Below are 22628 nucleotides of genomic sequence, written 5' to 3' on the forward strand. Positions count from 1 at the left end.
CCGCGCCATGGCTAGCTCCGCAACCCAACCTATTCCCGACTGCACGACAGAGAGACTCGAAGGTGGAACCATTCAAGCTATGTTAGCACCCTGGATGATGAAATACCTCGATTCCGATCCCGGCCTTAAATCCTCCGTTGGCAAAACTGAGGGATGGCTAGATTGCACCGATGCATTTGTTATCAGCCAGCACATAGCATTGAAAGTAACTGCCACCCATGGTTGTTCAGCTATTAATAAAGAGAGAGAAGCGGACCTGAATCATCTAAGGGATTTGGTCCAGAGAAAGTGTGAGGAAGCACGAGCTCGAAACGACCCCGAATATTATGCTCTGAAGGTTCTCTCATCAAGCTATCGCAAAATCAGCTTGGCATTTGGGGACGAATACTTCACGGGCACTATCACGAATTGGTCTCTCCCTGTCAAACTCGACGCCCGACCCATACAATGTACTTTCATCGGCCCTGGAGGTAGTCGTATACTGGCACTCAACGACAGTAGCGTCGAGGCCGGCGTTCTTGAAAGGAGCATTGCAGTGCCGAGAGACCAATATAGGGAAGGATTCTGGTGACCGTGCGGAAAAGGGACGAGAGCGAGGGCACAAAGGATGTGGTGCTCATTGTAGTAGTATTCTACACCGTTGAGATTGAAGGACCTGCTGAGAGAAAAGGGGGGGGAAGCCGAGAGCTTGTTGCTGGGAGCACAAATCTGAGAATTTGCGGAACTTCTCGGTGATAAAGTGGGGAGAATAGCTGTTGAATCAGGAAGCAGGTTGAGAAGATTTTGTGGTGTGGCAGGGCTTGCGACGCACTGTGAAATCCACTTTCCAGGTATTTGTTACTTCGAGCTGAGCATGAATATGTTTCTAGTTCCGAATTCAGGTACTCCCATGAATCGAGTGTTGAGTCATCCCATCTAGTGCGTTTTAGTGTACGCCATTCCACGCTCCCGTTGGCCCGCATGTGATTCCGTACGATGGACCGACTAGTCCCGTCCCCGCAACCAATGTTGGTCCTAGTTCGTCGCCAAAATAGACGACGGGGGATAAGATATCTGCAATGCCCCGATCACCACTTCGAGAGATTCCTAAGACTTGCGAGATACCACACACAACATGATGGCTGGACTAGAGTCAAACGTGATCCGAAACCCTTACGGTTGGCCCTTCCCTCTACCAGTCCCGTTGTTCCCAAATCCATGCTAGGACTTTCTGCAGTTCTAAAGGTTGACAACGCCACACGTACCATGATCGGTCGCTATGGAGGAATGTCGAGTTACTACTTAACGTCGGGAATTTTCTACTCCATCGAAAAGAGTTTTCAGTACGAGATTCCTTACCTTAACCCTTCTCGCTTCTCCCTCTCTCGCGCGAAATCCCTGGCTCGCTTCTTATTACCGTTTCTGGTTGAGTCATCTTTGTCTTAGGTCATTATTACCTTGACTTAAATTGTGAACCACTGTCTTCAAGATGGAAATCAAAGGAGCCGTTCCTCAATCCGAAGATCACAGTGATCTTATCCAACATGTGAATAAAATGAAGATCGCGTGCATCTTGAACGACCAGAGCAACGATCAGAACAACGATGGTTCGAGCTCGCCAACTTCCATAGATATGAGACACGCGTACATTCTCAAGAGCGAAGACAACGGTAGTTCTAGTTCACCATATTCACCATCGCCGACAGACGATGGCGCAATAAGCCAGAATACTCGTCGCAAAATCAAACACAGAATCATCCGCCGAAGAGCGCAAAAGAAATACGGAGACGAGAGAGCATACTGGATCTGGTACAATCGCATCGATCTAAATCGGTCATGGGATATTCTGACCAACGATTATTGTCACGTGTGGAATGAGAAAAGGGAAAAGGGAGGTCTTCAATGCAAGTTTTACCGCTTGCTCGGTGAACACCGGATTCTCAAGGTTAGGAAACAAATGGCGAAGAAGAGGAAAGGATATCCTGTTGAAAGGTTCGGTATGGTTGAAAGGACCAATCTCAGATTCCCCTGGATGCTCGATCGACACCGTCAGCAACCACCTTTGGCTGACGTGGGGAATTTGACTTAATGTAATGTGTGTTTTTTAATTTTTGGAATCGCCTGGTGAAGGCTTGGCGTCGCCACACGGCGCCAAGACCGTTGTGTTAACTAATCACGTTGGTCAATGGTTTGGCGGTGTCACGAGATCACGTGGCACCCCCTTTTCGCTGTGATTTCCTAGGCCACAGATGCAGTATCACGTGCCGAAAAGTGCTTGGCATGACTCGAATTCGTCGAGCCAAGCCACTGTAGCCACTTATATCGTTTGATAATTGACCCCCAATTGTCACACCGCACCGTCATCGGATCCAATTCGTGAACCAAAGTGGCCGGAAGGGCACCCTACTCGATAGAAGTCGATGTCGAGATGAACCACGCATCGGATCCAGTCCATGGGCCACCCACACAGACTCCACTAATCGCACTCGAGATGCTTCGTAACCGAGCGTGAACGGACAAGCCGCGATATCGAGATGATCCATGAATTGAATCCGATCATCTTGGGAAAAAGTGGGGCTATCCAAATATCCAAATGAGATCCAAATCGATTTAAATCAAATTAAATTCGAGGCTCGACTTGATTTGATTTATTTGTTTGCAAGCCTGACGCTATGTACACAGATCAGCGAAGAACCATACAATACGACAATAGCATTGAGGAGGTATAATAATCCAGTCACGACGATGCCGGTCATTTATCTTCCAACCTCCTCTATTTATCGATGTCCTTGCTCTTTAGAGGATAGTTTTTACTGCGACGGTTCATGTCAGATGCCGGAGGCGACCCTGTCAACACTCCCAAATACGCCCACAACTATCGATGACGATTCAAATTCGTTTCCTGACCGCTTCAATATACGATTAAGTTCCGAGGATCTGCGAGTGAGGCGTATTAGACTCACAGCAAAGGAAGACCCGAACTTTCAGAAGCTCATACCAAAACTCAAGCCACAACCGCAAAATTGGCCGCTCGCGACACAACAGGACTTGCGGAATCTCGTGAGTAGATTCCTTCAAGCCAGCCAGAACGCTGCCGAATTCTCGTCTACACTTGACCAATTTGTCGATGAATTTCGTACGTGGCAGCATACTCAGGGCATGTCTCCCATATCCAATGGGGAATTCAACGCGACCCGTGCATCTTGCAGACCCGGCATTAAAGTGGAAATTCGGCGGCTCATTATACCATCAATCATCAATATATGTCACATACCGAAAATCTTCACATTTGGGTTAGAAAAAGAATGGAAGATAGACAAGAACTATCGCTTACCTTCCACAGGGAGGGAAGACGTTATAGCCCCACCGAAACCCGACATTGCCATCTCCTTCCCCTTCGACGCCTTCGACGCCCCGAGCAATCGGGGCTGGCCCTCTCCATACCCAACGGACCTCGATTATTGTCTGTCCCCAAATGAGGAAAATGGGGGATGCTTTCCGTTCTTTTTCTGTGAGGCCGGGGATGGCACTCCAAACGAGGAGGCAGCTTGTCACGCAAATCTCTACAGCGCCAGCCAGGCGCTATACAACATCTTTCAGTGGATGGACCGAGCGGGTCAGCGCGATGTTTTCCTGCAGCGCGTCCGTGTCTTTTCGATGGTCATCGCCCGAAGCACGATCGATGTTCGCGTGCATCGCGCAGATGTTCAACATGGCCAACTCTGTTTCTCTTTTGACGAGGTCTTTTCGTGCAATAACTACACTAAAGATGACGCCTATCAAGTGTATCGGAATATTCTCGAGATTTATGGGAAGGGTGTTCTCCTGAAGATCCTACAAGCTGCGTTCCAGAAAGTGTCCGCGAAAGAGCGGTTACTGGTTCAGCGAGAAGGCGGGGATGAGGGGACGTGATGGTATAGGAATAGAGACACAGATGAAAAAAAAAGAGGGTGCAGTTTATCTCGAAGCAGGACGTTCGACATTGCGTTTCAGAAAATGTACATAATAAAAAAGAAAGGCCCCCTCCTATAGTCCATTTTTAACAAACCTATAGATGGGGCGCCGCAGCCAGTGAAAGCTTCAGCCAGACAAGTTCAAACTGTAGAAGAGTTTGAGTCAGTGACCTCCCAACGATATAAACAAGACGACATCATCAACAATCACTGGCTGGAGCGTACGTCACCGTTGCTGCCTGTTGATGATGACACAGTTTATTGAGCGAGTGTTGCAAAATGTTCTAGTTTGTTGTGAATGATTGGCTAGCATTTGTTCAATGCTATTGTCCAACACCGGGCTTTCTATCCATAATCATATGGAATAAGTTAATCCATATGGAGCTTTCCCATATTTCATAGTCCATATCCATCACGTCCCTCCTACTCATTTTGACCGCTTCTAACCTTTTCGTCCCACTTCTGGCCTAGTATCATATCGAACCTCCTATCATCTGGAATCACGGAAAAGGTATGTTTGTAAAGAGCTTTAGGTGTTGCGGAGGGATCACTGCTTCGGTCTTGAACGAAGAACTCTAGTGTACATTCCCCTAGCACCGATATTTTCTCCCCCCTCACATCGAGAGAACCGGACTTGCCAGGCCCGAGAGTCGTCAGCCCTGATTCCGCCGCTCGATCTGCGTGTGGTTCGGTCAAGACCGAAACAGAGCACGGGTCCTGTATAGCCGAGCAGAACCATTTCAATTCCCCGTCTTCCAGGACGAGTATATTCAAAATCCGCCTATCGTCATTGTCGGGGCTTTGGTCTTCCTGTCGGCTCTGCGGCGGCATTTGTAACGTCAGTCGACGCAGGAAAATGGTTGAGGTGAACGGTGAAAGCTCAGACAAGGAGGTAAGAGATGCGGCGTAGATGGAAGCCCAAATCGAAGCTAGGGAGTTGTCGAACGGAGCGAGATGCGGATAGAAGAGGTGAAAACTCGTGTTATAAATGACGATCAATAGTCTCCGGGCGGGCATTTCAGATCGAAGATCAGAATGTACTCCACTGTTCAGCGGCCCTAATAAGACGTATTCCCCACAATGAAGGCGTATTTAAATGCCTGTCCAAATGTACTTGAGCTTATTCGGCGAGTTTTACCTGGTCTGGATAAAGGCAGTTAAACAAGCCGAAGCCGGGTTTGATCTTTATCCGCCATATATCGACCGGCGTGGCGGTTCCACGATCAAGCTCTGGGATGATGACTCGGCATTGCATCTTATCGGCCGAAATCTTTCAAATGAGAGTCCAAAGTCTCTGATCTCTTCCTTGCTGAAGTTGGCTCCTTGACGGCGGGGAACAAAAACTGCTGGACGTCGTGAAACTCACAGTGAAGGCCAGCGTCAGGACTCCAGTGGGGGATGGGTCGTACGCACACACCAATGTTTCCGAGTTTTGTGAACGATGTTGTCAAGGAGCTCGAAATAGAATCACCATTGAAGCGGAGGTGTGTCTCTCCAAGAAGTCGAATTAGCCAGTGGTAGTAGAGTGTATTCCTAATGAATATAATTCTTCTCCGGTAGACCAGGGGCGGCGTGTCGGGGAGTTAGAAGCGAAGCACGCGAGGAGTATGGGTTGTACGCGTCTCTAGAAAAGGGCTGGTAGCCAAAGTCATATGTTTGTAGAAGGCATATATACAGTACATTGCATTGAGGTCCGCCTGAAAAAAATCTCAGACATCTCAATCAGCAAATAAAACAAGAAGAATAAGGGAGCAAAGGGAAGCCCAAATAACCAGACAACTTGAGCCATGTTCGGAACCACTAAGACAACGACCGAAACTGCGTGAGGGTGCGTACTCTGTGAAGGGAGAGGCCACAACGCCCGCGAGTGTCCAACAGGCACTGACCATTTCTGGCCATGCTGTGGAGGCCATCGAGATAAACCGCACAGGGAATTGGGAAAAGCTTACAAACCGTATTGTGATCGAGAGGATCGCAAGGCCCGACAGGCGGCAAATAAAACAAAAGGATCGAACTGGGCGGAGACCATGTAGAACGAACTCACTTGACGTATATTGGGATGGCGGTGACTTTCGGAAACACCTTGAATAGAAGAACTGATGGGGTATCTTCAGAGAGTATATAGTCAAATTCAGTGAAAGGCCACTTAAGCTTCGCTCTCTTTCTGTACCCTTTCTAGTGACAAAACTCTGAGAATGTCACCATATATTAAACAGTGGATACATGAAGCTTTCGTACTTCGAGTCGTCCTCGATGAAACGGTCGCGCGGATCATCGAGAGATTTCCACAGTTGGTCCGAAGGGAGTATGACGACAGGGTTATGGAAAGCGGCTTCAAAGGTTACGCATGGTCAGCGTTGAGAATATTGAGAGCGATCCAAATGGAGAGCGACGACGACGACGAAATACAAACTGCAGGCGAGACATCGACGGAGATTGTCCGATTAATATCTCGGTCACTTAATGCCGCCGGAACGCCCGTCGACGCGGTGCATAACAGCCCTTGCCATCGTCTGTGTACTTGTCGACGACACGACGCGCTCGGATGGCTGGCGTTGAGACTAGGGGAAAAGTTCCGCGTGCCTCTTATCGACGGGCAGTATTCAGGTGTGGGACAGTCCGAACCGTGCTTTCTTCAGACTTTTCATCTGTCACGCGGAAGAGAGTATGTGGTGATTCTCGAATTTGAAAGTGTTTTCAGGAGGGCAGAGAATGGCGGTTATATGAGTTCAGGTCCCAAGATTGTGGTTGAGCTTGATGAACCACAGATGTCATTGAAGACGGATATCGAATCGAAAGGAATTTTGATGTCGGAAGATGAGTGACAATGGCGGAAGACGATCTTTTAAAAGAAGCGTGGAATTCCCGAACGAATAAGCTGCGCAGAGATGGGAGCCGTTCATGAATAGAAGGATATGGACCGAGGTCTCTCTAAATCACGTCGATTTAATCATGCCGTGTGACACACTTTCAGACGTTCCATCGCTGCTCAGAAAATGTTCTTGCTCTTTCTCTCCTCGGTGCTAAAAACAATTTCCTTCACCGGTTTGGAGGTCGGCCAGACATACATCCGCATCGAGGAAGAGATTTTCCTCCACTTGACGAGAGGGATAGCGGTGATTCTTAGATACAGAGGCCATCGTATGGGTCTTTGGCCTCTTGCGGGCCTGTGTCGAACTCTGGCTGTCCTCTGGCGGTAAGCGTTTTCGCGATCTCGAAGGAGGCGGACATTCCTCTTGTATAAAGTCTCGCAAGATCTTTTTGTCGTACTCATGAAGGCGACGATTGAGTTCTGAATCAGACTCTTCATCTTCTTCAGGAACCATCCAGCACAGGACAAGATATCGGTGCGGTTCCGGGTCTAGCCATTTTCCCATGACTCTTAATATCGAGGGAGACGTAGAATGGTGCGATGGCTCGGTCGCTGATAGTGTTTTAGGGATTTCGACCGAATTTGCGCTCTCCGTAGAATATGGCGACACGCCGTCCAATGTAGGTCTTCCGGCGATGTCGTCGCTGGTTCTTGTATTGCCGACGAAGGATGACGCGCGGTAGGATTCGATAACCGCCTCACCACTATCGCCGGGATGTGCTGAAAGCTTCTTCGGCGCCTCATCTCTCTCGTCGGCATAAAAAGACGAGAATCGTATGCGCTGTGAGAGTTAGATCTCTAAACATTTCTAGAGGCTAAGGGTGCCTACCGCGTTTTCGTTTGTTGTAAGATCGATAACCTCCCCTTCGTCGTCAATCAGATCATCGATATCGTAGACGGAATTCCCAGATGAATCGGGGATTTCAGTCACGGAAGGACTGGATCTAGATCCGGCGGTGGGTGGTGGAGAGTCTTCACCGCACAGAGTTTCCGACATGGTTCTCTGGTCCGAAATTTTCAAAGGCAGAACAAATTCCGACTTACTCCTCACACTGTGCACGAAGTATTCAACGCCACGGTCCGGTAAATCAACGAAGGCTGCGGTTCCATCCAGGAACGTAGAAAGAAGCGGATTTCAACGGGCTGCAGGGCCTCGACTTTTAAATGCTGTCATCGATCCTCGTCATGTAGACCCGCACATACCGGCCCCTCGACTCCTTGCTCGATGATGTGGAGTGTTGCGCCCAATGCCGGCGCAGTCGACATTCTGACTCCGTTCCCCTGCAAACCAACCCCCCCCCTTGCGCGGGACGCTTCTGAAGTCAGAAAGTCCTACACCTTCTGGCATTAGCCGAGTTCCATGTGGAGCCGTGTCGCTACACGCAACTAGAACTCGAACAGCATCTCTGTGCAAACTGCCTGAATATTTGCACTCGACCGCACACAGCCTGAGTCTCTCCCTCCCTCCCCCCGATCGGTCCAGTGTTCTTTAGGTATATTCATGCCCCCTGCCTCTTTCTCGAGCTCGTGCACTCTCGACAATCTACCAAATTAAAACTGGACGTGCTTTCAGATTTCCATTAAGAGAGACGACTCGAGGGCCGGGTCCGCGGGTTCAGATCTACCAGTGTCGTGGAAAGAAGATGTTCTCGCCGTATTTCGACGTATATTGCACTCGTCCCCTACCTCTTTCTTCGACTGTGAATATCCTCAGCTGAAAAGAATAGTCCCACGCACTCCGGCCCAATTCCCACCTCTTTCTGAACCTGATCCCAGTCGCTACGTGCATAGCCCCCCAAACCGCCTTGCACACGACAGTATTAGTTTCTGGCGAGGCAGAATTCGAGCTTAGCGGGCACTGCCACCGCCAATGCCACCGAGCATGCCAGGATCGTTCTTCGGAGTTCGCGCGGTGCACATGCCGCGGCAGTTCATGGTTGTGCGCCTCGGCCAGCCCACTGTCTCATCCGTATGCAGGCCACCCCGTGAGGCATTTCTGCTATTGGATTGCATCGAAGATCAACCCCCTCTTCCACACTCGACCCACGGGAGGAGGAAGAGGAGGCACTGCCATTAGCCTGTCCAAAGTGTTCTCGGTGTAGGATTCGCTGCTGCCTTGAGGGGCAGATCAGAAGGGGACAAATGTCGCGACGTCCACGGGAGTTGTGAACCCCCTGACTGGCCACATCATCGCGACCGCAAATTCCGTACGGAAATCGAGGAAGTTGATGCTATCGAGCCGCCCCGGAGGTGAAGATTGCATTCGGCTGCAGTTTTCGAAAAACGAGCCCCACAGCGTCGGTAAAATGGTCATGGGCACAACCGCCAGGATATCGAGGAAGGCCAGTGTAGGTCAGATCGAGTGGAAGGGCGAGGCGCGAGAAGGGAAAAGGTAGGCTCGCCCCGGAGCGGGGAGAAAGTTGAGGCTACACTCTCCCATCTTGTTGATGATGACACGAAAGATGGTTGTGTCGAGCCGTCGACAAAAAGTCTGAGTGCGGAAGAACGACCGGGTTTGGAAAAGAAAAGAGACCAAAGGGCCTCCTTGAAGAACAATCGACGGTGGTGAAAAGCAGCGAGGGGGCATTCTCCTCAATATATCTACACCTAGAAGTGGAGAACCCGGCAGAAATGCGTCGCCGTGGGCGTAAACGGTAGACGGTCAGCGGCCAGACCAGGACGCCCTTCCCCCTCCAGGTAAAGCGCGCCTGATACCGCTAGCCTAGAAACGTACACATAGCAACGCTGCTTTTGAAAAACGCCGCCTTTTCATTGGATGGGCTTAGCATCGCCACAGGCGCGACGAAAATAGACCGAGAAGGCCAATCACCGTCGTTTCATACGTAGACCCACCGGGGTGAGCAATGCCAATGTCACACCATCGGGCGCCAAGGCGGCCAGGATTTCAGCCCCCACGACGGGTGAGACACGGGTGAGTCATCACCCGACTCGCGCGAGCCAGGGGTGAGCACAGGGCGGCATCACCCTCGTCCCGAAACGGGGTGAACGGCGAGCAGATTTTCCACAACTTGGCTGCATCATCTTATACCCTTCGCTGTTGCTTACGCTCACCGATATTTTGACGAATTTCTTTCCCTCGGAGATACTTCTCTTTTCGCATTTGCAGAAGTAGTCGGGTGACCAATATCTGTACAGAGCTTTTGAGATATATATATGCGATGGTGTCGTTTGAGAACCAAAAGAACAAAATTATCGTTGTTCCGATCGGAACGTCGCGAAAGAGCCGGAAGCAAAGCCAAAATATACAGAGTCACGGTTGCAATTGCTGTAATGGCTCAAACGATCGATGTATGTATGAGGAGAATACCTCTATCGAACCAATTCAAGTCTGAGCGAAAAATCTCAGTCACCACATTTCTATTTGCTTTACCCGAATATTATCCAGTGTCCCTAATTCTACGTCTTCCCGACTGTGAAAGCAGAGCCAAGAAGTTCTTTTGATCGAAATGGAAACAGATCGCAGAGTGAAGTATATCGACAACTGCGCCTCGTCAGTGGCAAGAGGTTTTCTTTTGCATCAAGTCGCTACTGTTGGTAATGTGTTGTGCGATTCACCGCTGACAAGGGCTCGGGTATGTACTTTTTAACCTTCCCGCGCTAGTGGTTCAAGGTAATCCACCAATTTCAAAAGCCAAACAGATGAGCATTTATGCTCCCATATTAATGACCAACACTTTAGGTATTGACTCTTGGTTTGTTTCGATAATTAAGAAGGTCCAGACTCATTTCGGCTTCGAAAGGAATGATTGAAAACTAGTGAAGATTGTGGATGCCACCGTGAGTCACAGACTGTCTGACTCCCTCACAACCTGGCGGTGGCTCGGGAATTTCTGCTTCTACCACATAATCCGTGTCCCAGAGGCTTCTCTGTGATATTTCCAATCTCTCGTTTCGCTCCAAGGTGCAAACGACATCCATTTCGAGGGAGAAGAAATCGACAATCATCCATTCGTGTGAACTGCTTATTTGCACGCACCCCATGCCATCAGATCATCGCGGCCGAGGTCGCGGCTCCAGAGACGACTCCCAGCCTCGCTCGGTCCTCGTCTCCAAAGCCCTGTCGCGCCTCCTTCGACATGCCGCCGTGCAGGAACATATCCCCATCGACAATCATGGATACGTAAGAATGGACCATCTTTTGGCCTGGCAGAAACTACGAAGCATGAAGCCACCCGTGACATTTGATGAGGTCATCGAGGTGGTGGAAGACAACAACAAGAAGCGATTTGCTTTGAAGTACGTTGCCAAAGATGAGACTCCAGACGATACAGCTACTTCGACTCAACCAAACGCCGAGGCACGAGCAGAAACAGAAACAGAAACTCAGCACGCAATATCAATGTTTCAATCGACCAAGGATGACAAGAACGTCGAGCAATATTTCATTCGCGCCACCCAAGGCCACAGTATGAAATCAATCGAGTCGGAGAATCTGCTAACTCCCATCACACTCGACGACCCGGCCAGTATCCCCTCCACCATCGTCCACGGAACATTCTACGGCGCATGGGATAGAATATTACAGACCGGTGGACTCAAACGCATGACGCGAAACCATGTCCATTTCGCGACCGGCCCCGCCTTGGACGAGGCTCTTTCAGAGTCCAACAGCAACAACAAGAAATCGCGCCTCGACTCGCTCCTGGGCAAGAATAAAGTCATCAGCGGAATGCGCAGTGACGCCCAGATCCTCATCTACGTCGATGTGCGTAAGGCACTGGAGGAAGAAAAGGACATGAAATGGTGGCGCAGCGAGAATGGCGTGATTCTCACCGAAGGCGTGCCGGCGGTCGAGGACGACCAAAAAATGGTCCCGATCAAGTACTGGATCGCGGCCGTTGAGGTCAAAAAGGGGCTCGGCTTGCTTTGGCAGCATGAACAGGGCGTGGTGCGAGAATTACCTGAGTATTTGAGGAATCGAGCCGTGCCCAGGGGTAAGAATCGAGGGACGTGAGGCCGAGGTCAGGGAGAGTAGGAGAATGTCGTCCATCAATCTACTCGGGCGAAGGGTATGGAAAAATCCATAAGATATGCTGATTGCGCCCGGAGAAATGTCCCCTTCTGCCACCTTACAAAAGGAGCTTCTTCGCCAGCTTGGTCCAGCTTAGGACGTTACTTGATACCTCGCCGTGATGCTCTCATGAATCAGAGTTCTTCTTCTTCTTTTTTGTTAGCCTGGTAAGTAACGTTTGACAACTTGAAACTTATGAGCCCGCACCTTTCGATAGAGCAAAGGGAATGAACGCGGTGTCGGCGAATTGTAGCCGCGGGAAGATTTGTTCCCGCTCAAATCCGGCTGGATGTGGGAGGTTTTAAATTGTCGCACACTGTGCCAATCGTTCCCATTCAAACCGGACTCACTTGGGAGGCGCTGGAGGTGGGCCCATATTTACCTTTTTGCTGGGCGGCACCTGGGGAACTTTGAAGCCTCCATCCGTCTTCACGGCATTGACCTGTGTAAATGTGCCACTAGAAAAGTACCCCGAATTCTCCGCCTCACGTTTTCTCTTAAGCTCGGCTTGCGCTTTCGGGTCAACCAATTCAAGACCTTGGACAGGTGTGAATGCAATCGAACTGGCAATTCCGGCACCCACTCCGCTGGTCCGAAGACCTTGAGCTCGAAGCGATGTCGCGTTTCCTCCCAAAGAACTTCCAAACCCTCTCAAAGAGGTATTGGTGCCGTGGCTCAGACTTGTTGCCGTCCCAGGACCACCCCAGCCAGGATTTTTCTTGCTCAATTTCGCCTTGGTCCGACGATCGATTTGCGTGGCCCGGATCCTCCCATCATTCTGCTGGCCGATCATTCCCAATCCCGCTGTGCCTTCACCAGTTCCGTAGCCAACCTCTTTCTCTTCCTTACCGAAAGCCATCCGATTTTGTTGTTTCCGCAACTCAGTCATGGCGGTGGCTTCTTTGGCTTTACGTGCTCGTCTTCCGCCACGTTTTCTGCTGGGTTTATCATCTGGGGCTGGGAGGGCCCTTGGTCCCCGATTTGGTGGAGGTTCGGTGAGTTTATCGAGTCGTCTGAGACAGTCATCGCGAAGCTGTTCTCCTGTTGAACCATCCCTCGCCTGGTGCACACTGTCTACCCGTGCGGCAAGAACGAGTTTGCCCGAGACGATGCGCATCGCTTGTATTTTCAAATCGGTGGGGATGCTCTGAATGAGAGGGGAATGATAGAGATATCCTTGTTGTCGTATGCCCACGTTGGTAGCCAAACCACTTTGCTTCTGTTTCCTTGATCCCATGGCTGGAATATTTCGATCTGGAGTCTTTGCGAGACCTTTTAGACCGCCGGCAAAGTTGAGCAATTGAGCTGCTGTGAGCGAGCCAATGAGTGCGGTCAGATTCGGGGCAAAGATGTTCATTCTGGACTGAACATATTCCGTAAGAACTTTCTTTGCTTTGTCCAGCTGCAGTATCATTTCACAGGCACGTAAAGTCGTCTCAAGCTCCACTTCACTCAGTTCCTGACCTCTCGTTGTAGTTCCTTCCATGGTCACCACCATGAGCGTTGGCCCATCAAGAATGGACCTGAGAGTGGCTCCAACAAGGTTCTCAGAAGAATCGGCCAAGGCCTTGATATTATCAAAAGGCCCATTCTTGAGGATCGCGACGGTTTTGGCGTAGTCTAGCGGATTTGTTACAAGAGTCTCTAATTCCGGGAATCGCGCGGAGTAATGGTCTCGGATGAATTTGTGAACAAGAATGACCTCGCCGTCGATTTGAGTGGAAAGGGAATTCGATTGCGTCAACAGGTGATACTCGGGGTTGTCTTCGATAGATCCCACGTTTGTTGTTCGCTGGTCAGGGGGAATATTCTGATAATGCGCAATTTTCTGTGGAATGGACAGAGCGTCAGGACTGCACCGCCAACTATGTAACCAGAAAGACTTTGGGCAGGATAAGCAGAAGAGGGAACTTACCTCTAGAACCGGTTGTAAAGTCTTCATTAAGCCAGCCACACTCCTCACATCACGGACGCCTCCCAACCGCATCTTTTCAATCTTTGCTTTGGTATCGTCCTCGTCGTCCACTGTGTCGGCCAACGCAGTGTCTTTCACAGCGAGCTCTTCCTCGGCGTCGTCCATTTCGTCGCCATCCTCTATTAGCTCCATTTGTGGAGATCCGTTCTCATGTCGGTCGTCATCGCCATCGCCCGTAGGAACGGTGGCATCGGTTCCGTCGTGAAACCCGTTCGCTTTATCCTCGTTTTCGGAGTCCTCATCCTCAAAATCGTTCAGAAGTTCGTCTGCAAGGGTTGCCATGAGGAGCGGATCCGGATTAAGTTGGGCGGGTTCTTCTGCGGCAAAAAATCGAGGAAGTTGGAGGCAACACGAACTCACGGTAAAAGCAACCGACGCTGCCAAGGCCAGCAAGGCTACCAGCCAAAACTTGCCAAACTGCAACCAGCAACGGGCAAGTCGTCGGTCTTGGGATTTGATTCCTCCAACATCAAACATCGACTCTCTACTCATCTCGTCGCGGAGGGCCTTGTGTACAACTTTGTGGTCTGTAGCATATTCGCGAACATGTGTTAGCCCACCATTCATTTGATCTTCCTTTTCTTCTAGTCTCTTGTGAAGGTCCGGCCACACTTTCGTACTTTTCGCCTATCCACCGGTCCTTTCGTCGCCGTCCTCGTCGATATGGCGCAGCCACAACCACAATTGAGCCACAAAGATGGCGCTCTTTTCAGACAAGTTGTCCGCAACTTTGAAAACAAACAGTATAAAAGAGGTACATCGTCTTCCTGCCGTCATGGCCGTGGCTCATCCCCGGTTTAATAGGTCTCAAGGCAGCCGAACAAATTCTTCGGAAAACTCCTAATCATGCCGATACTCAAGCTATGAAAGCCCTGATATTGGGCCACCAAGGTCATACGGACGAAGCCTTTGCTCTAGCCAAAACGGCCCTCAACAATAATATGAAGTCGCATGTATGCTGGCACGTGTACGGTTTGCTGTATCGTCTCGACAAGAACTACGAGGAGGCCATAAAAGCATACAAGTTTGCATTGAGACTAGAGCCTGATTCGGCACCCATTCAGAGAGACTTGGCCCATCTCCAGATACAAATGCGAGACTATGACGGTTACATCCAGAGTCGAAGAATTATGCTCCAGCAGAAACCAGGTTTTCGGCAAAACTGGACTGCCCTGGCCATCGCACACCATCTCGCTGGAAACTATGATGATGCGGAGAATGTTCTCACTACCTATGAAGAAACGCTTAAGACGAAACCCAACCGGTTGGACATGGAGCACTGGGAAGCCGTTCTCTACAAGAATTATGTCATTGCAGAGTCCGGCGAGGTGGAAAAAGCATTGGACCATCTAGAAGCGGTCGGAAAGAAGAGTCCTGACATTCTTGGGGTAATGGAAATGAGGGCAGACTATCTGGCTCGACTGGATCGCAAGTCCGAGGCCGAAGCTGCTTATGCCGCTTTGCTGGAGCGCAATCCAGACCATTCGGCATATTACGACGGATACATTGCTGCAAAGGGGTTGAAAGATGGCCCCATGTCCGAAATCAAACGGGCATATCAAGAACTTGCCGAAAAATATCCAAAAGCAGACCTTCCGAGACGGAGACCGTTGGACGTTCTTGCTGGGGACGAGTTCAAACAAGCGGCCGACTCCTACTTGCAGAAAATGTTCCGAAAAGGTGTTCCTTCAACATTTGCGAATATCAAGCATTTGTACGCCGACACGTCAAAACGCGACATTGTTCAAGACTTAGTCGAAGGGTATTCTTCTGGAAACCTTGGAGCACAAACTAACGGTGCCACCGAAAACGGTGACGGCAAAGAAGAATCACGATTCAAATCCTCAGTTCTCTATTTCCTGGCACAACATTATAACTACAAACTCAGTCGCGATCTTGACAAGGCTCGGGAATACGCCGACCGGTGTATAGAACTAGATCCCAAGTCAGTTGACTTTCACGGTGTTAAAGCCAGGTATTACAAGCATAAGGGTGACCTGATCAAGGCGGCCGAGGTGATGGATCAAGCCCGGGCTTTGGATGAGAAGGATCGGGCCATTAACACCAAATGCGCCAAATATCAGCTACGATCTGACCAGAATGACAAAGCCCTCGAAACCGCCAGCAAATTTACGCAAAATAAGACCGGCGGTCCTCTGGGAGATCTTGTCGATATGCAATGTGTCTGGTATCTGACCGAAGATGGACAGTCATATCTCCGTCAAAGGAAACTCGGCCTCGCGCTCAAACGCTTCCACCAGATCCTGGCCATCTTCGATGTCTGGCAAGACGATCAGTTCGACTTCCACAATTTCTCTTTGCGGAAAGGTATGATAAGAGCGTACGTCGACATGTTGCGTTGGGAGGACCGCCTCCGTGAACATCCCTTCTTCTCCACGATGGCAATCTCGGCAGTCAAAGCTTACGTTCTTCTCTCTGACAATCCTGATCTCGTCCACGGCCCCATCATGGACAACGTCAACGGGACGGGTAAATCTAGTGAAATGAGCGCCGCGGATCGCAAGAAGGCTTTGAAAAAGGCGAAACGAGAACAAGAGAAGATGGAAAAGGCCGAGGCGGAGAAGAAAGCGGCCATGAAAGCGGCCAAACCGATGCCGAAGAGTGAGGATTCAGATACAAAGAAGGAAGATCCCGATCCGTTTGGTAAGGCGCTCCTCGAGACGAAAGAGCCACTGAAGGATGCCATGAAGTTCCTCACTCCTTTGCTCGAATGGTGTTCGCAGATTGTCGAGGCCCAATGCGTTGGCTTCGAATTGTACATGCGTCGGAAGAAATACCTCCTTGCCACCAAGTGTTTGCTCGCTGTGAACGCCCAGGATCCCACGAACACACAGCTGCTGGAGTACAGGAAACAATTGAAACACGTCCTTATCAACAAGCCGGCCGAGCTATCAGACAAAGTCGCAGAGATCATCAAGAGCGAGGCTGGATCGTTGGTTCAGTGATGATATTGTCGTCGTCATCATCATCATCATCATCATCATCATCATGAGATGGAGAGCCTTGCGCATAGATTTAGGCAAATGCATCTACGGCCGAATGTTTCCATGGATTGTTCTGGCTCATAAGAGAGAGCGAACGGATGGAAGGAAAGAAGAATGGGCTCGAATAATAACAAAAAGCGCTTTTTTTTTCTTTTTGTCACATGTCTGCAAGCAAATGAGTGATTTGGCCAGCATGGCATTGCGGTGGACATTAACGGGGGTATGTTTATTCAGACAGACCGGCAAACAGTCAGACACACAACGAGAAAGATTAGGGAAATATTCCGTCTTCTAATCATCTTCTTCATTGATAAGACATTGGGCATGTACATTGACCGATGATTAAATTTACATGCTAAACCAAGTTCTGCGGTACTGGTATCCCTTACAATACAACACAGCCCAAAAGCAAACCGGCCAAACAACACGGAAGAAGAATCAAAAACCAAGACTCAACGTTGAATCTTCTCCTCGCTGAATTCGGAGGCATTTTCCCTACGTTCGAACCACCCGTGACACTCGCCGCGCAACTGGCAACGCCGCACTGGTATCCAGAGGGACAGCAGCCGCCGCCGAGATCCGGTGCGCAAGTCGACCAGCCTTGAGCACAGGCGCCGGTCAACAATGTGCCGGGAGCGGTGATGCCGCTGCCCGTGGGCGCCACAATCGTGAGGGTCCCGGAGTCGACGAGCGTGGTGCTGGCGCTGGTGGGACAGGATGTCGACGCACAGTCCCGTCCGATTTGGCAGCAGCCGCCTACATAGTAGGCGCTACAAGCGTAGAAACCGGTCGGGCAGCCGCTGACGGATGTTGAGCTGGAGCTTGTGGTCGGTGCAGGCGCGGTGGTGGTCTCTACCGTCGTGGTCAAGCTTGTTGGACGAACCGGTGGTATCGGGGTGGCGGAGGTTGATTCTGGACAGTTGGCGGAGCCACATTCGCGATCCGTTGGACAGCAGCCTCCACCGAGCGAGGCTGGGCATGACCGGTAGCCCGATGAGCATGTCGAGCTGCTCGGGGCTGAGGAAGTGACGGTGACGGTTCTGGTGACAGTGGAGATCTCGGGTGGTAGAGTAGAAGGGATCGGTGTTGATGCTGACGTAGTGATTGACGTGGATGAGGGAGTCGAGATAGAGGGTGTTATTGTCGTGTACGACGTGACGGTCGTCGTTGAGGGTGTCGGATTGGTCAAGATAGTAGCAGTAGACGTTTGCACGCAGCCGACGTCGAAGCATGCGTACCCTGGAAGACAACAGCCGCCCCCATCGTCGGGGCAGGAAGTAAACCCTGAATCGCATGTGGAAAGCGAGTCCGTACAGACCTGGCCGTCCGGACAACATCCGACATCACCCATTCCGGTATCCTGTACTAATTGACATGTGGAGCCAGTTGAGCAACAACTGTTGGGCCTGTCGATGGAGGTGCAGGCCGTCGTGCCGGAGGGACATTGGAAATCCCGCTTTTCAAACAAATGCCAACCCGGTAATCTCACGAACCGAGCAAACCGGCGCGGACTTGGTTGGTGAGTATGTCCTCGGAGAGGCTGGTCCAAGGCGATGAACAAGGATGCATTGCCCGAATTCATGGAACTATTCAACTCCTCCTCTTCCCCAAAGATCCAGTAGTCCAGATAGAATTTTTCCCCGGGGTCTCCGCTCATTTTTCGCACGCCAGCCAGGGGCTTCCTTTGTAGCTTCTGCTGAATGTCAATGTCTCGCTTGATCAGCATTTCATCTTCGGGATGGTATTTCGAGTCGGGTGGAAGATTGTACGGCCAGTTCAGATTCTGGGACGACACCGGCAACGCAGCGTTGGTGATGAGAGCCAGAAGAGACGAAGGGAGAGCTGCAAGCCGCAGCCACGGAGCCATGCTCTCGGGGTTGGAGCACGAAGACAAGTCGCGAAGACGCGACGGAGCGTGCGAGATGGGATGGGCTGCGGAATCGGGTCAAGCAGAGTGACAGACAACCGGTGACAATGACAGAAGGACAGAACCAAAGAAATTGAGGGCGAAAGCCTGGATCTTACGGGGATGCCGGCAGCAGAAACATGATGCTGCAACCTTGGTCGGGGCAACATGAAGAGCAAGTTCAGGCTGTTGGCAGAATGCGATGGCTGGGAAAATTGAAATGAACCGAAGTTGGTTTTCACAAGTGGATTACTTCAGCCTTGCACGTGAAGGACGACAGCACGAGTCTCGGGGATCTTCGTCCCCTCTTTCGCATTTCACGTGGTCTCATGTTATTCTCTAGTGGCACCTTTGCCATCGACCATCACAGGGGGCTCAAGTTCCCACTCCTTCAATCTTCTCCTAGTATGTGCCAGCTTTTAATCCCTTCAATGACCCCAAACTCAATGCCAGCCCTTGTGAACGTGACCGGATCCGGATGAATCCTACAATCGAGTTGTCCGCCGTCTTTTCGACGCTAAGATTGGCCAATGCATCCTCGCCTGGAGCTGGTCAGTAGACTTCGAAGTATCAGACACGCTGTCCAAACGTACCAAAAACACTCCGTGCATATAGATTCGCACTCAAGAACTGACAGTCACCCCTCAATCCTGCATCGGGCGTCAGGCAAGTCATGTTGGTACTCTTCATTAATCGATCCAAGAATTCCCGTAATGTCTTGGTCGTCGCCGTGCTGTTGATATTAACCTTGTTCTCCCATTCGAATTCCGTCCACATGGTTCTGAATGCTGATTCGGAACAAGTCGCCGGTTGAATATAATCCATGATATCTGCATGGACATCGTTCAGAATCACGACATGAGTATCAGTTCCCGACGGTGAGTCGTAGACAACATTGCCGAAAATAACACCGGTATCGGTACTGGATACTTTGATTGTTGATTGCACGTTGAGGAAATCTTGCGGTCCCAAATTGTGCGTGGTTGGCCTTTCTACCACTTTGAGGTCGCCCAACGTCGCAAACTCGACAGAAAGATTCTGAAGGGTCTCGTGTGTCTGGTTCACCAGCAGCACGTCCAGGATAATGTCAAACTGGTGCACCTTGACATAGGCCTCAGCATATACGGGATCTGAGAACCCTGTAAGTTGCACCACACGACTGAGCTTCGACGAAAGATCCTCGAAAGATGTGTCGCCTCCAGTGGCTTTCTCCAAGTCGAGCTCCATCTCGTCTGTTCCATCACCGGCGCTTTTCTTCGCCAATTGGCGTATCGAGAGGACATCGTCCACCTGGACGGCCGTCTTAGCTTTCTCGACCGCTTCTTTAGCAGCACGCTTCTTTTCTTCGGCCTGGACCATTGCTCTGAATGCTTTTCGAGTGTCGTCCAAGAATGACGTCTCGAGCTCTTTCCGCTCCGTGAACTCTGCCAATGCTCGCACGCAGGACATGATACGGTCAACCGAATCTTCGTCAATGTGTGCCTTTACAAAATCCGATTGTCCGACCCGAATAATTGAAATCATGATCAGCATCGCTTCGGCGCGGAGAGCATTGGTTCGGGCCTGGTCAGGGGAAATTTCTGAATGTCGCATGACAAGTTTGGTCAGTGTGGACGAGAGCACCGTGGCCAAATAATAATCACCATCCAAGATCAGTTGTCTCAAAGGTGGTTTCTGGGCTGCTTTGACCGCCTCCAATCGGGCTTTTGCCGCCGAATCGCTGGTCAGAGCCGTCTCAGTCGCGTACGTCCCATCAGCAAGAATTTTTCGTGATCCACTAGAGACTGGTTTAGCTGCTGCATGACCATTGACCTGCTCCTTTGGTTCACCATCTTCCCTGGACTGTTCATCCAGCAATCGTTGTTCAGAAGCCAAGATGGGTATCTCTCCAAGACTTGCCCGGATTCGCTTCCAGGCTTCCTTGATGTCGTTCTCTTGCAAAGAGTATTCGCCAATCACCCATAAGGATCCACGATATACCTTTCCAGCTCGAACTTCGCCCAAAGTGGACACCAATCTTTCCACGATCGACGATCTCAGTTTGGGGAATTTCTCCACCACTTCCTTGACAAATGAAATAACATCCACGGCCGAGCTGTTGTTGAAGTCGACAATAAAGTCCATCAAGACATCGACGACGCTGGCGGCGATTTCCGAGAATTTGATGGCGCATTGATGGATAGACTGAATCAAAAGTTGTCGGTATTCCGAGTTCTTCTCATACTGTTCCACCACGGTCTTACTGAGCTCTTTCTTCAAGAGCATGACTATTTCTTGTACGTTTTTGCTCGAAACCATCTCCAGTGCAATGCCGAGGGCCTTTCGTCGGACGTCAAGATCGGGGCTAGACAAGACACGTAGTATTTCCATGGTCAGATCGTCAAGAACACCTCCGTTCCGCCTTCGTAGTTGGTCGACCCGATCAAGGACGATAAGCTTGACGTTGTTGTCCGCCTCTTTGATGCTAAGTTCAATCAATTTCCCGGCCGCTGCTTTCACCGCCACTGGGTTGCTGGTGAGGGATGTGAGAGAAGTAGCTGCTTCGTAGATCACCGTACTCGTATTGGCTTCCAGCAAATCGAAGATTAATCGCAGATACCGTGCCTTGTTGGCCTGATTTTGAACCGCATCTTTTCGGATGAATTCAAGCTCAACCAGTTGCAACAATTCATCGGCGTTGGGGATTCCATCCAAGACACCAGTGAGATATTCCAAGGCTTTGTCATGACTGATGGTCATCAGCGCAGCAAATGCGTTTCTTTTGCATGTCGTGTCGCTTTCGCCGGCGAGGAACACGTGAAGCATCTCTGGAGCGTCCGGAATAAGGTGCTGAGCATGCTGGTAGACCGAAGCCAACGCCCAGACAGCGTTCTTTCTCACATAGGCATGTCTGTGGTCAAGGCATGTTTGAGCAGCGGAGAGGAGAGGCTCGATCAGTTCAGGTTCCCGAAGTTTTGACAGGAACCGCAGAGTGTTTCCTCGGACGAACTCATTGGGATGCTGAAGATCATTCCGAATTCCGTTGCTGGGGTCCTGTTAGCCTGGGTCATTTCGTGGGCATTGAAGACTCTGCCATACCACACCAAGATCATCTCCTGCTTCAACTTTCCGTTGACGTCCAACTTGGGGCATATCTCGTAGTAGAAATAGAGTAATTTCTTCAGGGGCTTGCTCTTGGAGGGCATCACAAAGCGAATGATGTGCATCAATAGGTTGGGCATAGGATCGCCATTCAGCATTACGGTTAAGATCCTCCGCATTGTGTCCAGCTTAGTCTCATCTGTGCCCTTCTCCAGCTGCGTCTTCAGATCCTGCTGACTAGGCTGGTCCGCGGTGTTGTCCAAATGCACCAGGCTGTAGGAATTGTCGAGAAAGGTCGCCATGGTTGCGGAATGTGCCTCCGGCACCGACAAAAGGGAACTGAGGAAAGGGATCGAATGTTCAATGGGAACGGTTGGTCGGATGCAGCGCAAGAACGAGAGGTGGTAGAAAATGATCAGTACATCATTCGCGAGCCTTGGAAATGTATCCGGTGAAACTTTACTAGGTAGGGGCACGACACCTCACCGAGGTGTCAAAGGTCAAATGTTTTAAAGAAGAGAACACATGGATAGATATGCCCACTGCAGAGCCTTCTCGAGGCGTCGAGGTGTCCAAATTGTGTGAGTGGCTTGGCAGAACATACGCAGTCTTGCTAGTGCGGAGTACGAAACCTTGGGGTGAAGTCAATGCCCCTTGCCTTCATCACCTGCAAGCTGGATTCATCTCGTCGGTCCCGCACATCTATATTATGTTTCTATCTAGAAGCATTTAGCAGGTTGCTCGGCGATGCCACATAGCCCTTGTTGGCCTTCTGAGGCAATATTCGATTTGATCTTCCGGTTTAACTGGAGTGGACCAGAGTTC

The 22628-nt window shown here is 50.5% G+C and overlaps 9 protein-coding genes across 9 annotated transcripts; 6 read left to right on the top strand and 3 right to left on the bottom strand.

Annotated features, from left to right (window-relative positions):
* Positions 1-7: 7 nt before the first annotated feature.
* Z518_11067 (uncharacterized protein) lies at positions 8-571 on the top strand (the record flags this gene model as incomplete). Its single annotated transcript, XM_013411337.1, has 1 exon — positions 8-571. One exon carries the CDS (start codon positions 8-10, stop codon positions 569-571), a length of 564 nt encoding a protein of 187 aa, XP_013266791.1.
* An 897-nt stretch (positions 572-1468) lies between these two features.
* Z518_11068 (uncharacterized protein) lies at positions 1469-2068 on the top strand (the record flags this gene model as incomplete). The annotated part of the gene is made up of 1 exon (XM_013411338.1): positions 1469-2068. The coding sequence occupies one exon, from the start codon at positions 1469-1471 to the stop codon at positions 2066-2068; it is 600 nt and encodes a 199-aa protein (XP_013266792.1).
* Positions 2069-2811: 743 nt separating this feature from the next.
* On the top strand, positions 2812-3891 carry Z518_11069 (uncharacterized protein; the record flags this gene model as incomplete). The annotated part of the gene is made up of 1 exon (XM_013411339.1): positions 2812-3891. One exon carries the CDS (start codon positions 2812-2814, stop codon positions 3889-3891), a length of 1080 nt encoding a protein of 359 aa, XP_013266793.1.
* A 2236-nt stretch (positions 3892-6127) lies between these two features.
* Z518_11070 (uncharacterized protein) lies at positions 6128-6757 on the top strand (the record flags this gene model as incomplete). Its single annotated transcript, XM_013411340.1, has 1 exon — positions 6128-6757. The coding sequence occupies one exon, from the start codon at positions 6128-6130 to the stop codon at positions 6755-6757; it is 630 nt and encodes a 209-aa protein (XP_013266794.1).
* Positions 6758-6955: 198 nt separating this feature from the next.
* Positions 6956-7801, bottom strand: Z518_11071 (uncharacterized protein; the record flags this gene model as incomplete). Its single annotated transcript, XM_013411341.1, has 2 exons — positions 6956-7585; positions 7634-7801. 2 exons carry the CDS (start codon positions 7799-7801, stop codon positions 6956-6958), a joined length of 798 nt encoding a protein of 265 aa, XP_013266795.1.
* A 3003-nt stretch (positions 7802-10804) lies between these two features.
* On the top strand, positions 10805-11779 carry Z518_11072 (uncharacterized protein; the record flags this gene model as incomplete). Its single annotated transcript, XM_013411342.1, has 1 exon — positions 10805-11779. One exon carries the CDS (start codon positions 10805-10807, stop codon positions 11777-11779), a length of 975 nt encoding a protein of 324 aa, XP_013266796.1.
* Positions 11780-12182: 403 nt separating this feature from the next.
* Positions 12183-14093, bottom strand: Z518_11073 (uncharacterized protein; the record flags this gene model as incomplete). Its single annotated transcript, XM_013411343.1, has 2 exons — positions 12183-13664; positions 13752-14093. 2 exons carry the CDS (start codon positions 14091-14093, stop codon positions 12183-12185), a joined length of 1824 nt encoding a protein of 607 aa, XP_013266797.1.
* Positions 14094-14474: 381 nt separating this feature from the next.
* Z518_11074 (uncharacterized protein) lies at positions 14475-16777 on the top strand (the record flags this gene model as incomplete). Its single annotated transcript, XM_013411344.1, has 2 exons — positions 14475-14565; positions 14616-16777. 2 exons carry the CDS (start codon positions 14475-14477, stop codon positions 16775-16777), a joined length of 2253 nt encoding a protein of 750 aa, XP_013266798.1.
* Positions 16778-17201: 424 nt separating this feature from the next.
* On the bottom strand, positions 17202-22105 carry Z518_11075 (uncharacterized protein; the record flags this gene model as incomplete). Its single annotated transcript, XM_013411345.1, has 4 exons — positions 17202-18748; positions 19166-19264; positions 19316-21747; positions 21801-22105. 4 exons carry the CDS (start codon positions 22103-22105, stop codon positions 17202-17204), a joined length of 4383 nt encoding a protein of 1460 aa, XP_013266799.1.
* Positions 22106-22628: the final 523 nt, after the last annotated feature.

This window comes from Rhinocladiella mackenziei (genome assembly GCF_000835555.1).
Source record: "Rhinocladiella mackenziei CBS 650.93 unplaced genomic scaffold supercont1.11, whole genome shotgun sequence".
Taxonomy (NCBI): domain Eukaryota; kingdom Fungi; phylum Ascomycota; class Eurotiomycetes; order Chaetothyriales; family Herpotrichiellaceae; genus Rhinocladiella; species Rhinocladiella mackenziei.